This window comes from Erithacus rubecula (assembly GCF_903797595.1).
Source record: "Erithacus rubecula genome assembly, chromosome: 1".
In the NCBI taxonomy this organism is placed as follows: domain Eukaryota; kingdom Metazoa; phylum Chordata; class Aves; order Passeriformes; family Muscicapidae; genus Erithacus; species Erithacus rubecula.
This window is the reverse complement of record NC_136658.1, coordinates 492,601-507,984: the sequence shown is the minus strand read 5'-3', so window position 1 is coordinate 507,984 and position 15,384 is coordinate 492,601. Positions and strand designations below refer to the sequence as shown.

The window sequence follows — 15,384 nt, the reverse complement described above, 5'->3', positions numbered from 1 at the left end:
CAAAAAAGAAATGATGGGATTCTCCTTTAAGCTTTAGGAAAATAGATTCATGCTAAAATGGCCTTATCTTTTATTTTCCCCCCATATTATCATGTTGGATCCTATGTGATAATTTAGAAACCCCTTTTTCCCCCCCAACTCCTAATGGGAAATTTCTGCAGACAGAAAATCCTTAAATGTGAAAAGGCCAGAGGCTGGTACAAGCTAAACAGAGGAAGATTGAGATCAAACACAAACCTGGTGTAACAAGATGAGAAGCAAGAGAGCTTCAGAACCAAATATTGAGGTAAGGGTGATTTGTGGGGGGAGAAGGGCTGTGCTGCCCCTGGAGTGTCCCTGGGCAGGGACAGAGCTGCCACCAGGGGAAGCAGCCTGGCCTGGCTGCTTTGCCAGGGGAACAGTTTCTCCTAACTGTGGGTTAACCCCACCTGAATGTACCCACTGGATAATAATGTCAGTGCAGAGATGATTCTGTTCTCTGGATGGGATAATGCAATAACAACACAGGTGAGAATTGCCCTGGCTGTGAACATTTCCCAGCCACCACACATTCAATCTTTCATTTCATGATGGAAACCAACACTGTGGATTTTGCCTAAGGCTTTTGGCCAAAAGGGAATTTTTGTATTTTTTCAGTCTGAAGGCAGAGTCCAGTGTATTCCAGCCCATGTTAGAGTTTTCTGGCACAGCCTCCAGCAGGAGCAGCAGCTCCCTTATTCTGGGTGCTGGTGGAGGAGGTGCAGGTGGATTTTTTGTTCTAACACAGGGGTTTTATTTGTAAATTACTCAATGGGATAAAAACAGGATGGGATCCTGTGGCTGACAGTGAGCTATGATTAGCTACTCAGAGGCATTTCTGATACTTCTGACATGTTTGAATACAGAGAAGAACAAATAATGAGATTCTTGACTTGCTCCTTTCCTGTGTTTTAATTATAAACGAGCAGATGCAATACATAGCATTAAATAAGATTTCCCCACGTTTCCTCCCACAAATGGTTCTGAGCAAGATGAGGCACTTAAATTTAAATCTTAAATTTAATCCTTCCAAGAATGCACAAACACTGAATCCTCCACGCAGGCACAATCTTGCCACGAATTTACATGGGAGCTTAATGGTTTTGTAAATTAATCAATAACGTGGGTAAATCGTGTTTGCTCAGCTAATTATTTTCCATGCCCTGTAAACTGGAGCTCCAGCAGTCTCTGGGGGAGCCAGCCCTGCTGTTTGTACCCAGGCTGATGGATTATTGAAGTGTTTGTTTGTTTGTTCTGCTGGGAGCTTTCCCCTTGCTCTTTGAGAGCTGTGCCATGATAACTCCATTTTCCTCTGTGGAAAGATTTGCAGGATATTTCTTCTTTTGCCTCCCCTCCTAACTGTGGTTTTACACACAGAAAAACACGTGGGGAGCATGAGATGCTCCCTGCAAATGGGATTTTATCCCTCCTCTGTCTCTGATGGAGAGACCTGGCACATTGAGCACTTCTGCATTTGCTTGCTGCTTTTGAAGAGACAAAAACGGCAGCAGAAAAACCAGAGGCAAGAAAGTTCAGATGAATAGCAGCAGGCTTGTATTTCAATATCTCGGTGGTTATATCCCAAATTGCTCTTTTACCCTGCAACAAATTAGGTTTTCTCTTAACATATGGAGCTCAGTTTTGCCACAAAAGCATCCTAGTTCGTGCCTGGGTTTTTATTTCCCGTGCTAGGGCACCTTCAGAGATTAGGTTGAATATTTCATGCATCCATCCACAGCTGTAAGAATCTGTAAAAATCATCAACTGTTCCCTGTCTGCTTGGGGTTTGTCTCTTAGATTTTTACCTATTGTTTCTGTTCTGGTTTTCACCTGGCATTTTATGGATATCTCTGGAATCCTGCCTGTTCCCACAGATGGATTCAGGGTCAGGGTGATGAGAACCTGCCTTGGCCTCTTGCTGCTCTGTGCTGAGGGCACAGCCACCCCTGTGGGCTCTGGGCAATGCTGTTTTGGTACTTAAATTGGTTATTTTGATAGTAACTTGGGTTATTTTGATAGTACCTTGGTTTATTTTGATAGTACCTTGGTTTATTTTGGTAATTCTCTGAGTTATTTTGGCAGTACTTTTGGACAGCTTTCAGGCTGTATGGCTCTGCTTTTGCTTTGGGGTGCATTTTGTATGACAAACAGCAATAAAGGGCTTAAATTGCAGCATGGTATGAAATTCTGGCCTGTTGCAATGAACAGTGGAGTTAAGCTGCTGAGGGTTTGGTTTTTTTTTTTTTCCTGCCTGGGAAAGAAGGGATAACAGTGAATAAAGACAAGATAATAATGGTTTAAAAGAAAAGCATTCACTAAGGGATTGATTTACTGTAGACTTAATGGAGGGTTGCATGGAGAGTTTATCCAGCAGAGGAAGGTAAGCTGAAATACATGAAAAAATATCCCTTATTTCAGAGAATAAACACAGCTCTCCATGTACATCCTAATTATCCACCTTTCAGAGAAAGTTAATATTTCCTTTGTAGCCCATTTAGGTCAAACTCATTCAAACCTTCTTTTAGAGGCAGCACACTCATGGTTTACAGCATTTATTTTCCAGCATTGCACAGAACAAAAACACTGTGCTGGTTGCTTGCCACAGGACTCCGGTGTGTGTATATATATATATATATATATATGGTTTTTGGTTTTTGTTTTTTTTTTAATACAGGGATTTTTTGTACAATCAGGCCAAGATTTTTGCTAAGACCAGCATAGCCTATAGGCATAAGGAACACAAACAACCATAGGATTTGCTCACAGTTCCCATTAAAAGGTTAAATTGTATTATTCCCATTAAGATCATCTTGCCAGAATAAGCAACAATGTAAAGAAACAAGTAAAAATTAAGTAGTTCCAGACAAATTGATTTAATGAATTACCCAAACTAATCAATGACAGCAACATTTTAATTAATAAACCAATTAATAAAGTGTAACTCCAGACCCACAGAAATCAATGGAATTTTGCCTTTGACTGAACTGGGAACATAATTCAATTTGTGGTGTTTAATGGAAAACAACATCCTTCTTCTGGAGTTTGACTGTTTTAAATATTTCACTGGAAGTTTATGATGTGAAACCCTTTTTTTTTTTTTTTTTTACTGCTTAGGGACAAGAGAAATCATTTGTGGGATAAGCAGCATTGCTGTCAGGGCAGCTTCTGTTTGTGCCAGGCTGTGCTGCTCCCCCTGTGACAATTCCCTGTGAAGCCTGAGGCAGTTTGTGGGTTCAGCACTCAGAGGAGTGTTTAATCTTTGATTTCTGTAGGGTTTCATTGCTCTGCTAGCAGGTTCCTCAGTGTGCAGGATGTGGACCCACAACCAGCCTGGCTGCTCTGGGGGTTTGGGGTGTGTGCCAGAGGTGACAGAAAATAACAGGGGATTTTCAGCATCAGGGGCTGCCTCACAGCTGGAGCCCCTGTGCTGTGCTGAGAGCTCCTGATGGACTCTGGACACTGTGCCTGTGCACTGGGGCAGGGTTGGAGTCCCTGCCTTTCTCTGCAGGTGCATGTGCATGGAGAAGCACCCTGAAATTAAGGGCAGAGAGGTTGTTCAAAGAGGAGCTAATCCTGCTTTAGGGAGGCAATTCAGTGTTCCCATTATTGATGCCTATAACAGTAAAACACTGAAGCTCACTGGCAGGTTCTGCTAATCCTGGGGATGCTCTAGCTCTTCCTTTTCGAGGGGCATCAGCACTTTAAGAGGAAACAGAAGGTGGTGCCCCAGGGAGAGATTCAAATGAACATCCTGATTTGAAGGCAAGAGCAAATGTAAATGTGGGAGAGATGCAGGCTGTGTGCTCCCTCAGTCCCATTTTCCCTTTGAAGGCAGGTTTTGGGGTGGGTCTGTTTGCATAGGAACTGGTCCTGTCCCCTGGAGCTGGGAAGCATCCAGACAGCACAGCACAGAGGAATTGTTCAGGGAGGTTTGGGAATGCCCAGCCAGCCAAGCCTCTCCTCTGCACGGAGCTGCAGCTCCCTGGGGCACAGGGCCCCTCCAGGCTCACCCAAACACAGCATTTACCTGCAGAAAATGGATTTTCCACAGGTCAGCAAAGCCAGGGACTCGCTGGCATTTGGGAGGTTTGGGAGGTTTTCCAGCTCCAAGGTGTTCATAGTGGTTTTTGGGTTTTATCCCTGTAAACTCCTGAGAGCTGCCAAGTTCCTTTAAGCTGCTGAAATTTGCTTTCAATTCCTCTTGGTGGTTTCCTTCTGCTGCCTCCTTCCCCTCAGGTTCAACAAGGGAACCACCCTGCCACTGGAGCTGCAGCAGTGTCCCCCTCTCCTGCTGGCACCTGCACAGGATCTCACCCACCAGAGGCTCTAATTCCTGCTGGAAATGATCCCCACTCAGCCATTGTGCCCTCCCTGGGTGCATTGCTGCATTTTCATCCTATTTCTCAGAGGTTTTCATCTCCTCTGCACCGTGCCCTGGTGATTTTCTGCATGGCCTCAACTGCTGACCCTGCTGGAGCATCCAAGGGAGAATTATTTGCCAGCAGCCCTGACAGATAAGGCAGGCAGGAGAATGGATTCAGGGCATTAGGCATGGTCTGTGCTCCAGCTGTGCTCACCTTCAGCAGCTGCCTGCCTGAAAACAGGCACAAAGAGTTTTTCTGTTTGAAAAAAAATGACATTTGAATGCTGGTTTTCAGAGGGATTTTCCATCATAAACTGATTTCTGGTTCTGGAGGTAAAATAAGAAATCCAAAGGCCAGTTTGGGGGTTCAGAAGTCCAGCAAGATGGATGGAGACTGTGCAGAAGTTCTGAGGGAGCAGTGTCCTGCCAGAGAAGGGAGTTCCTTCACACCCAGCCCTGGCTCCTGTTTTCATCTCATTTCTTTGTGCTCAAATTTCTGCATCACAGGATTCTTCTTTCCTGTCTGAGGAAGAGTGGTGTAAAACTCCTCTCCCTGTAAGTACTGACCTGATGATGGATTTATTTTTGTGTTTCACACCTCAGCTGAAGACTTTTTCTTTCCAGATTCCAGGTTGTTGACTCGAAGCTGAATTGCCCAGATCCCTTGGGAGCATTTTCCACATGGAAATGGGACATTATACAGAATAATTTGCATTGTCTGGCACTTCCTTCCTTCCAAGAAGTAACTGGGCTGTGGGTGGTTTGGGTGGACAATTTCCTTTCCATGGGTTTAGCTTTGGCTTTGATCCTGCTGTGTAGGCACCTAAAGCTGTAATTAAACCAATACCATCAAAAGCAACGTCAGATATTTCCACACACACAGAGTCCACAAGCAAAAAATAAACAAAACAAGAACGTGTCCTCCTCCAGCAGCACTTCTAGGGGCATTTATTGTCTTTGGTGGGCCAATTTATTTAACTTGTATTTTTTAACTGGTGCAAAGAGCTGGAGTGAGCAGCAGCACATGGACTCCACCATCACTGAGTTGTCCCCACCCTGCACTGCTCGTGGCAGAGGGAAGCAGCCCAAGCCAGAGTGCAGCAGCAGCTGTGCCTGGGGCAGATCAGCTCTGCAGAGTGTGCTGGTGCAGGCTGAGGGGCTCTGGGCTGTGTGCTGTACCCCCTGCACACCCCTGCACACCAGAGCATCCCCCAGTGCCTCCTGGACAGCACTCCTGGTGTGGGGCACTGTGCCAACCCCTCCCCTCTGCTGCTCAGACCCTTTCCTCCAGGACTAAAAATCAGCAGCTGTGAGGCTCTGCCACTTCTCTGCTTTGTTGCCCTTGTGAATTTTTGGAGCTGCTAGAGCAAAGCTTTGATGTTGATTGGAATACTTGACTTTCCTGTACCTGTCTAATATCATGATCAGCCTTTTGTATTTGATCAAAATGAGGAGTCTACATTAAAGGGCTTACACAAGTACCTGTTGGCTTGATTTAAAGGAAAATAATAATCAGCTGTTTTCCCAGGGCTGCAGCACTTTGGAAATAAGCCCCACTCAAGGCTCAGGTTTAGCTTTTGTTGTAGGAACAACTGTAATGGCCCATTTCCAACAATATTTCAGCAGTTGGAAGTTCAGGCTTTCAGTGCTGGATTGCAACAGAGCTGCAATCTTGCAGTTAAGAAATGGTTAGCCCTGCAATTAGGGACCTTTAATTGAATCCCTGCCACTTGCTTAATTACAGCAGCACTTGAGCCACCCCGAGAGGAGCAGTGAAATCAGCCCTGCCACACCTCTCCCAGGCTGCAAACCTGTTGGGCTTGATGGGCTGCACTCCCAGGGCACCCCAAAGCCGATAAATAGCAGCAGCACTCGGGAATGGGTTTCTACCTGCTGGAGAGAGCTGTGCCCAGAGCCCAGCCTGCTGCACGGGGAGAGCAGTCCCTGTGCTGGGTCAGTGCCTGTGGAGGGCATGCCACACTCCCTGTGCTGCTCTCCAGGGCTCGTGTGAGTGACAGCGGTGACAAGTGACTGTGGAGAGCTGGAGCATCTTTGGAGTAGCTCAGGAGCATCTGTGGAGTAGCTCAGGAGCATCTTTAGGAGCATCTTTGAGAGAAGGTCTGGAGCAGCTTTGGAGCATCTTTGAGAACAGGTTGGGAGCATCTTTGAGAGCATCTTTGAGAGCATCTTTGAGAGCATCTTTGAGAGCATCTTTGAGAGCATCTTTTGGAGCATCTTTGAGAGAAGGTCTGGAGCAGCTTTGGAGCATCTTTGAGAACAGGTTGGGAACATCTTCGAGAGTATCTTTGAGAGCATCTTTTGGAGCGTCTTTAGGAGCAGGTTTGGAGCGTCTTTAGGAGCAGCTCTGGAGCATCTTTGAGAGCAGCTCTGGAGCATCTTTAGGAGCGTCTCTGGAGCATCTTTAGGAGCATCTCTGGAGCAGCTCCGGGGCAGCATGGCCTCTGGCTGCGTGCTGCAGCTGACGGGGCTGATTTTGGGCGGCGTGGGCATGGTGGGCACGCTGGCAGCCACGGCCATGCCGCAGTGGAGGGTGTCTGCCCACGTGGAGGGCAACCTGGTGGTGTTCGAGAGCATCTGGGAGGGCCTGTGGATGGGCTGCGTCAGCCGGCTGGGGCTGCGGCTGCAGTGCCAGCTGCACGGCTCCTGGCTGGCGCTGCCGCCGGCGCTGGCGGCGTGCCGGGCGCTGATGTGCGCGGCGGTGGCGCTGGCGGCGCTGGCGCTGCTGCTGGCGGCGGCGGGGCTGCGGCGGGGCCCGGGGAGCCGGCCGGGGCTGCGGCGGGGCCCGGGCAGCCGGCCGGGGCTGCGGAGGGGCTCGGGCAGCCTGCCCTGGCTGCGGGCGGCCGGCGGAGCCTCGCTGCTGGCCGGGGCGCTGGCGCTGCTGCCCGTGTCCTGGGCCGGCGGCTCCATCGTGCGCGATTTCCGCGACCCGCGGCTGCCCGCGCCGCTCAAACGCGAGCTGGGCACGGCGCTGTTCGTGGGCTGGGCCAGCGCAGCCCTGCTGCTGGCCGCGGGGGCCATCCACTGCCGCTGCTGCTGCGGGGCTGCCCACCCTGGGCACCCCCGGCTGCCGCGGGCCCCCGCACAGGTCTACGTGTAGCGGCTGTGCCGCGGCCAGCAGCGCCCCGGGAGCGGCTCATCAGCACAGGGACACCTGCACCACCCCATGGTGCCATCAGCCCCAGGGACACCTGCAGCATCACATGGTGCCACCAGCTCAGGGACACCTGGACCATCACATGGTGCCACCAGCTCAGGGACACCTGCACCACCAGCTCACCCAGCCCAGGGACACCTGCACCACCACACAGTGCCACCAGCTCAGGGACACCTGCAGCATCACATGGTGCCATCAGCCCCAGGGACACCTACACCACCACACGGTGCCACCAGCCCAGGGACACCTGCACCACCAGCTCACCCAGCCCAGGGACACCTGCCAGCACCCCACGGTGCCACCAGCTCAGGGAAACCTGCACCATCACATGGTGCCATCAGCCCCAGGGACACCTGCCTGCACCCCAGCCCGGCTTTGGACACTGCCAGGGATCCAGACCATCCTGTCATCCTCCTCCTCATGTGCTGGTTGACTGACTTGTCAGTTTGCCTCCAGCTGTGCAATGGAGGAGGGATGTTGTTGCTTTGCTGTGCACTGTTGGCCCGGGCTCCTCTCACCCACACAGGTGTCTGGCTGGAGCACAGCCCCAGCAGAGGCCCCTGGCACTGCCCAGGATTTCTCTGATGCTCCTGGGGCTGGTGTGTCCTCCTCATCTCCTCCCTATGGAACGGATTGCACTCACTTCCCCAGGATTTGCTGTGAATTTTTTATGTTCCCTGCTGTTTGCATCCTGCTCTGCAGGCAGCACCTCCTCCTGTAAAACTCAGGAGAGCCCCTGGGCCCCTGTGCTAATGGAAAGTATGTGTGAGTGTAAATAATGTGAATATAATTCACCAGCCAGGGAATGCACAGGCTCCTGTTGGAGCAGGCAGAGCTCCCAGCACACCCAGAAAGCCAAGCCCTGACATTGCTCCTGTGCTTGCCAGGCTGATTTGGGATCAGCCTGACCCTGTCTGTCTGTCCTGCATTTGCAGCTGGACTATTTTTTATTATTATTCTTGTTGTTCCCAGCTGAAAACCTTGGAGTCTGCATGTGGCAGTGCCCAGAAAGGTGCAGCTCAGAGGGGATTTCTGGTTGCCTCGCCAGCAGGGATGGATGGCAGAATTTCAGGGCTGATTCCATGGCACAGGGCTCAGCCTGGCCCCCAAAGGCTGAAATGAAATGTTTGGGCTGAGCAGAGCAATGTCTCTGTGCATTCATTTGACTGCTCCATTTGGAAGAGAACATGCAAAGCTGCATTTAATTAAAGAAGCCTTTTGTTAACTTGGCTTCAGGTGAATTTAGATGAGGCAGTGCCATGCTCCACAGAAATCCATGACATGCATTAACTCATGGGCATTTGCACGGAAGGCAACCAGCTCAGATCTCCCAGTGGGAATCCTTGAGGCACCACAGAACAGGTTTGATGTCTTGAGCAATCAAATCAGCACTTACTCATTCCTGATGGAAATGGAAGAAAAGAGTTGTAAACAGGTTTTTCTGTCATTTTTCTGTTGTCTTATGAAGTCTGTCACTGGCAGCTGATTTCAGTGGAGCCATTCTGGTGGCCTTGGTAATAATTTCCACTGCCCTGAGGAACTCCACCTCCTATTTTATTGTAATTTTGCCCTATAATGCATAGTTTGTTTAATATGGAGCTATTAGGTGGGTAATCCAGAACTGCACATTTTGGAGTAATTTGGGTATGACATTTGTGATTTACAAAGCAGAGATTTGCAATGCAAATCTGATACGTATTTATGTGTAGGTAATGGATTTAAATGATGATGTGTTCAGTGTAATGCAACTTTATGCAGATGTAAGTGCTTAAGAAGTAATTAAGTACAGTTTTCTGTAACATTAATTAGAGGATCCTGGATGCTTGCACTATCACTGGTTTCATCTGGGGATCACATTGGGGCTGGGTGTGCCATTTGCACACAGCAGAAAGATAAAACTCTTTCATTTCAGCATTTAGCATCCCTTTCAAAGAAAGCCTGAGCTTTTCATGTCTGGCATTAGCACCCGATGGCCACACATTGCCCCATTTCTCTCTTACCAGTGGATCAAAAGAGGAGCTCAGACCAAGTCTCTAAACCCTGGCTGGGAACCCAGCCCTGGTTCCCAGGCAGAGCCAGGCTGGTGGCACAAATGGCAATTTCTGGTGATGAGATGGAGCATTTTGGGCTCACAGGAATACCTTAGGAGTCTGTGGCATGAGCATGGAGCTGGTCTGCAGGAGAGGAGATGTGCTGGCTGCCTCCTGAAATTCCCACATTGTGGATTCCATTGCAGTTTATTCTGGTTTTTTTTTTTTTTTTTCCTAGAATTGGGATTAAATGTGCAAGAGATTGTTAGGATTTAGATGTGTATTACTTCTTATATTACAGTGAGTTTTGTAGCACTAAGAAGCTCTAACAATGGAGATGTAACTATTTTTCTACAAGGCCTTTTAAGGCCACACTGTCCAATTAAGAATGGGCACCTGGATTATTTTTACTTTTGACCTAATAACTGACTACCTGTGATCTGCAATGTGGATTTTTTTTATTCACTTAAACAAGATTACTTAGACTTATGAAGAAAAGGGTGAAAAAGACAAAGCTTCAGGTCTAAAGCCTTAATTTTGTTTTCTGTATATTGCTGTATTTTAAAACTTTAAGTTTTCTGCTATGTGATATTACACACTTTTATTTAAATGACACACTTGTGATTTTGGTTCCTTAATTTTGGAATTAATTTTTCTACAGCTTCAGGCCAAAAGCAGTGTTTTCCTGGGGGTTAGTGCTTGTTAGCACAGAAAGTCTCAAATTCTGCAGGAGGGGTGGCAAATGAATGCAGAGAACAAAGCAGCACTGGCAGTTTGTGTTAACCCTTTAATCACTGCAGCTCCTGGCCTATGGCTACACAGATCTGAGCTCTCCCATCCTTTTCTGCCACAATTCCAATCCTGGGGCTTTACAGACCTTGACCTGAGTGTGGTGGGTCCATTGGTGTCCAGCTGTCCTGGCTGGGGGTTCTGGACAGCAAAGGCAGATCTGACTGGGCTTCCCATTCCAGTGATCCCAAATGAAACCAAACACTCCTACCAGGGCCTAAAACCACCTCAGGTAACCCCTGAATAAATTAAAAATACTCAAATGACCTCAAATGACCCCAATGACCTGAAGTAACCCCGATCATGACCTCAAATGACCCCAAATGGACTCTAAAATGACCTAAAGTAACTCCTGAAAAAATAATAAAATTTTCAAATAACCTCAAGTAACCCCTGTGACCTCAAGTGACCCAAATGACCTGAAGTAACCCGGATCAGGACCTCAGGTGATCTCAAATGTCCTCAAATAACCCCTGAATTAAATTACCTCAAATAAACTTTACTGGTTTAAAAATACCAATCATATAATGGCAAGGAGTCAGAGAGACAAGCTGAGAGAAGTTTTATTTAGGTTTTTATTTTGTGTTACTTAAGGGAAAAAAAAAAAAAAAAAAGAAACACTCACTTTGTCCTTCTTGAGATGTCCTACAGTGAATTTGTCTGATGCTGAAGGAGTGCTGGGCTGTGGTGGGTGTGCATGTACTCCCAAAATAAAGCAGTGGCAGATCCCAGTCAGAGCTGCAGTTTGACAGGAAAATGGCAATAAATGCAATAGTGCAGGCACACTGCAGGGTGGAGACAGCAGCTCCTTTCAGTGTGGCTGCAGGGATGGACGTGGTTCTGCCTTTGGTTCTGTTTCTTTGCCATTGTGCCATTTCTTTCTCATATTAAAGTGAAGGGATGCATTCCCCCACTGCCAGGGAAAGGCAGCTTCAGTGTTTTGATAATGCTCCTTCCTGATGCAGTCTTGGTTTTTACATTCTGCTTGGGGTTTTGCTGGATAATAAACAAAAAAAAAATAATCCAAATTCCTTGGGAAATAAAATATACAGAAGTGATTGAGTGCTGGCTTCCCAGACTTGCTCATAAGAAGTTTCTGGTATTTCAAAACCTGGTCCCAAACTGTATATTCATCTCTGAGATGAAAATAAAAGATTCTGCAGCAAATAATCCACCACAAAGATGCAGCCTGACTATTTCTGACTATTTCAGAAGCAAGAGAAAAGGAGAAAGGTACTGGGAAGGGCAGGATGTTTTCAGCAGGAGGTTGCTGTCAGTGCTCCTTGCACTGGGCTACCACTGGCAGGAAATGTTCCATCTGTCAGTGAGGACAAACAAAATGCATTCAGGAGAACAAATATTTTGTTTTCAGCAGCATCAAGGAGCAGAAGTGTCTGGGGAAAGGGCTGTGCCAGGAGGGTTTACAAGCCATGAGAGTGGAGCTTGTTGCATTCCAGGGATCAGAAGGGACTGGAGCCAGGGTGTTCCCAGTGACAGTAAACACAACTCATCTGAAAAACAGCCAAGGAGAAAGAGGAAATGCTGTGCTGAGCTCAGCTGCCTGCTCCAGGACAAAAGCAGAGCACAAATGGTTACCTGAGATCCCAGCCCTTTAAAAATGAATCAGGGACCCCATTTCACCATTAGGCTTTTTATTCTTTTACCTCTCCCTTTGCCTGTCCCTCCTCACTCGAATGTGTCACCGCCTGAGCAGCAGGAATTTTCTGGGAAAAAAAATCTGGAAATTTCTGGAAAGCAGTGGGTCCTTATGGGACAGTGAAGTTTGCTGTGAACTTTTTCTGCTGCCAGGCAGCCAAGGCAGCCAAGCCCCAGCAGGGTCTGTGCCAGTGGTGCTGCTCTCCAAAGCACCTCCCTGCAGCCCAGAGCAAATCCTGCTGCTGGGAGGAGTTCTGTGAGGTTTGAGAGACCTTCTGCATCCCATTTCATCTTTTCTGTCTCAAAGGGACAGCCCATCCTAAATATCTGACAGCATTCCTTCACAATATTCAGGGCTTGCTTGGTGCTCCTCATAGCATCCTTTCACTTGCTGTAATTAATTCTCTGCATCTGGCCAAAGATTGCATTTTGTTTTGTCTTCCTGGGTTATTAATATGTAAATTAGCAGGTTGTGGTTTTCTTGGAGCAGAAGAACTTTTCTACCATTCTAATGCTAATTTCACCACGGTGGTCCCTTTCTGTGCTCCAAAAGTGTAAGTTTTGCTGGTATTTCACTCCAGAAAGCCAAAGTGAAAATCAGATTCCATCACAGCAGGGAGCACTGACACTGGGCAGCCTCACCCCCTGCCAGTGCCAGTGGGGAGCAGTTGGAGAACCAGGAATAAATGTGCTGGAAATGAGAGAATTTGGGGAGGTAAATCCTGAGCTGTGTGGGGTGGGAGCCAGAATGCTCCAGCAGTCACAGAATCAGAGAATCCCATCCTTGGAAGAGCCCAGGGCCAGGCTGGGGGAGGCTTGGGGCTTCCTGGTCTAGTGGGAGGTGTCCCTGCAAAGGACACAGCTTTAACCCAAATTTGACTCACACTTTGCCACTTGCAGTCTAGGAAATTCAAAGGGTAGATCCTTTGGTGTGTAAAAAAAAAATTAAAAAAAAATTCTGAACAAACAAAAAACAATTTTCCCATGTTTTAAGTCCTAGATACAGTCACTGTCATGACTTTAGGAGCAGAAGAGTTTGGCCCAGCAGGAGAGTTGTAATTTAGCAAGTTTAATCCACATATCCAGCTTTGTTTGTCCTTCATCACTTAGCTTGGAGGGGGATTGGGGCAGGACAACACAAACACTGCAGTTATTCTGAGCTGAGACCACAGATTTCAGTCCTGGATTAATAAACTGAGGAGAGGGATTAAATCCACCTCTTTCTGTTCTGTGAATTCTTTGTTCAGGACACCCTGTCCCCTGGACTGTTGTCTTCCCCCCAAATGCATTTTCTAATATTTGACAAGGGCAAGGGGGAATGGCTTCACACAGGAAAAAAAAAGCAGGTTTAGAATGGGTACAAAGGAATCTATTCTTTCTGGAGGGGTGGACACACTGGATGTGTCCATGGAGGGTCTCACTCTGGATGTTCTGACATTAAAGGGAGTTAAAGGAACACCAATGTTGGCACCATTAAATATGGGGGTTCTCAAGTCTGGGAATCAGATCTGGGACCTGATCCAGAGCTGGGACACCAAACTGTGTGGAATTTTTTGCCACCACCATGAAATTGTTCAAATTGGCTTAAAATCCTATTTTAAACCCAAATGACTGACTTAGAGTTTTCGTACGTGCTCTGGATCTCAAAGTCCTCAGGTTCTCCTTCATGAATTTTGCATTAAATCATAAAAGCTGGAGTTATGTTTTAAGCTAAGAACTTCAAAAGTTTGGATTCTTCCTTAATCCATTGACTCAAAGGATTTTAAGAACATCAAACACAGCTACACTTTCAACTGAATCCTAATAGCTGGTGTAATAAATTCATATATATATATATGCTGCCCATCCTCAGTGCTCATTTGGGTGAGATGCTCCATCCTGAGCCTGCCCTGCTCCTCGCACAGCTCTGGGACAGAAATTCTTTGTCAAAGCCCTATTTTAAACTCATTTCCCCCGGGAACTTATCATTTTCCAGCTCTGCTATCCAAAGGTGAAATATTTGGAGAGCATTGAGAAGGGAGAAGGGCTGTGCTAAGCCTCGGGAGGATGGAGCTGCACTTGGCACTTTTCCCTGTTACAGGGCTTGTTAAGGATGGTATTTTTAGAGCTGGGAACACATCCCTGCTCCAAAGTTGCCCCATTTCCTCAGCCTGTGTTCCCTCGTGCTCTGCATGTGCATGGCAGGACAGCCAGAGCTTCCAGCAGAGTTTAATTGTCCATGAAAATATCTGGTGAAATTTGTGTCCTGGGCACTGTCAGCAGCAGTTTTTGCCTCAGTGACCTCCAGAAGTTCCTGCAGCACAGAGAGCTCTGTTGGTGTTTGCTGTGCTCAGAGAACGGGGATGGTGCCATGAAATAAATAAATCAATCTGCAGCCACACCAGGTTAGTGTCTAAACCTATTGTCCCCATCCCGATCCCTGTGCCAGCTCCTGGGCAGTGCAGACCTCACTCTGGGAATTTGGGAGTTTGGAACTCCCAGATCCCTGTTCCTAGAGCTCAGCTCTGTGAGTTTGGAACACCCAGATCCCCAATCCCAGACCTGACTCTGTGAGTTTGGGAGCTGTCCCACCCCAATCCCCATTCCCAGAGCTCAGTCTGTGGGTTTGGGAGCTGTCCCACCCCAATCCCCATTCCCAAATCTCAGCTCTGTGAGTTTGGGAGCTGTCCCACCCCAATCCCCATTCCCAGAGCTCAGTCTGTGGGTTTGGGAGCTGTCCCACCCCAATCCCCATTCCCAAATCTCAGCTCTGTGAGTTTGGGAGCTGTCCCACCCCAATCCCCATTCCCAGATCTCAGCTCTGGGATTTAGGGAGCTGTCCCACCCCAGTCCCCATTCCCAGATCTCAGCTCTGGGATTTAGGGAGTTGTCCCACCCCAGTCCCCGTTCCCAAATCTCAGCTCTGTGATTTAGGGAGTTGTCCCACCCCAATCCCCATTCCCAAATCTCAGCTCTGTGATTTAGGGAGCTGTCCCACCCCAGTCCCCGTTCCCAGATCTCAGCTCTGTGATTTAGGGAGCTGTCCCACCCCAGTCCCCATTCCCAGATCTCAGCTCTGGGATTTAGGGAGCTGTCCCACCCCAGTCCCCGTTCCCAGATCTCAGCTCTGGGATTTAGGGCGTTGCTTTTCGCAATTAGCGGCTCCTCAGCCCGGGCAGAGCCCCGGGCAGGGTGGCAGGGCAGGGTCACCGGGCTCCTCTGCCAAGCACACCATCCGTGCCCCCCGTGCCACCCCCTCGGCTCGGATGAGCTGCCCTACTCTCCTGATTAAACCAACTCCCGATTTGCAATTCCGAACGGGATAATTGCTTCAGCAGCGTTCCAAAGCGCCGCAATTACGGAGTGGGCAGGCA

At 48.1% G+C, this 15,384-nt stretch overlaps 1 protein-coding gene across 1 annotated transcript; it reads left to right on the top strand.

Moving 5' to 3' along the window:
* Nucleotides 1-6,412: 6,412 nt before the first annotated feature.
* LOC306807016 (claudin-17-like) lies at nucleotides 6,413-7,499 on the top strand (the record flags this gene model as incomplete). Its single annotated transcript, XM_079316222.1, has 2 exons — nucleotides 6,413-6,438; nucleotides 6,799-7,499. Exon 2 carries the CDS (start codon nucleotides 6,837-6,839, stop codon nucleotides 7,497-7,499), a length of 663 nt encoding a protein of 220 aa, XP_079172348.1. The 5' UTR covers nucleotides 6,413-6,438; nucleotides 6,799-6,836.
* Between the last annotated feature and the right edge of the window lie 7,885 nt (nucleotides 7,500-15,384).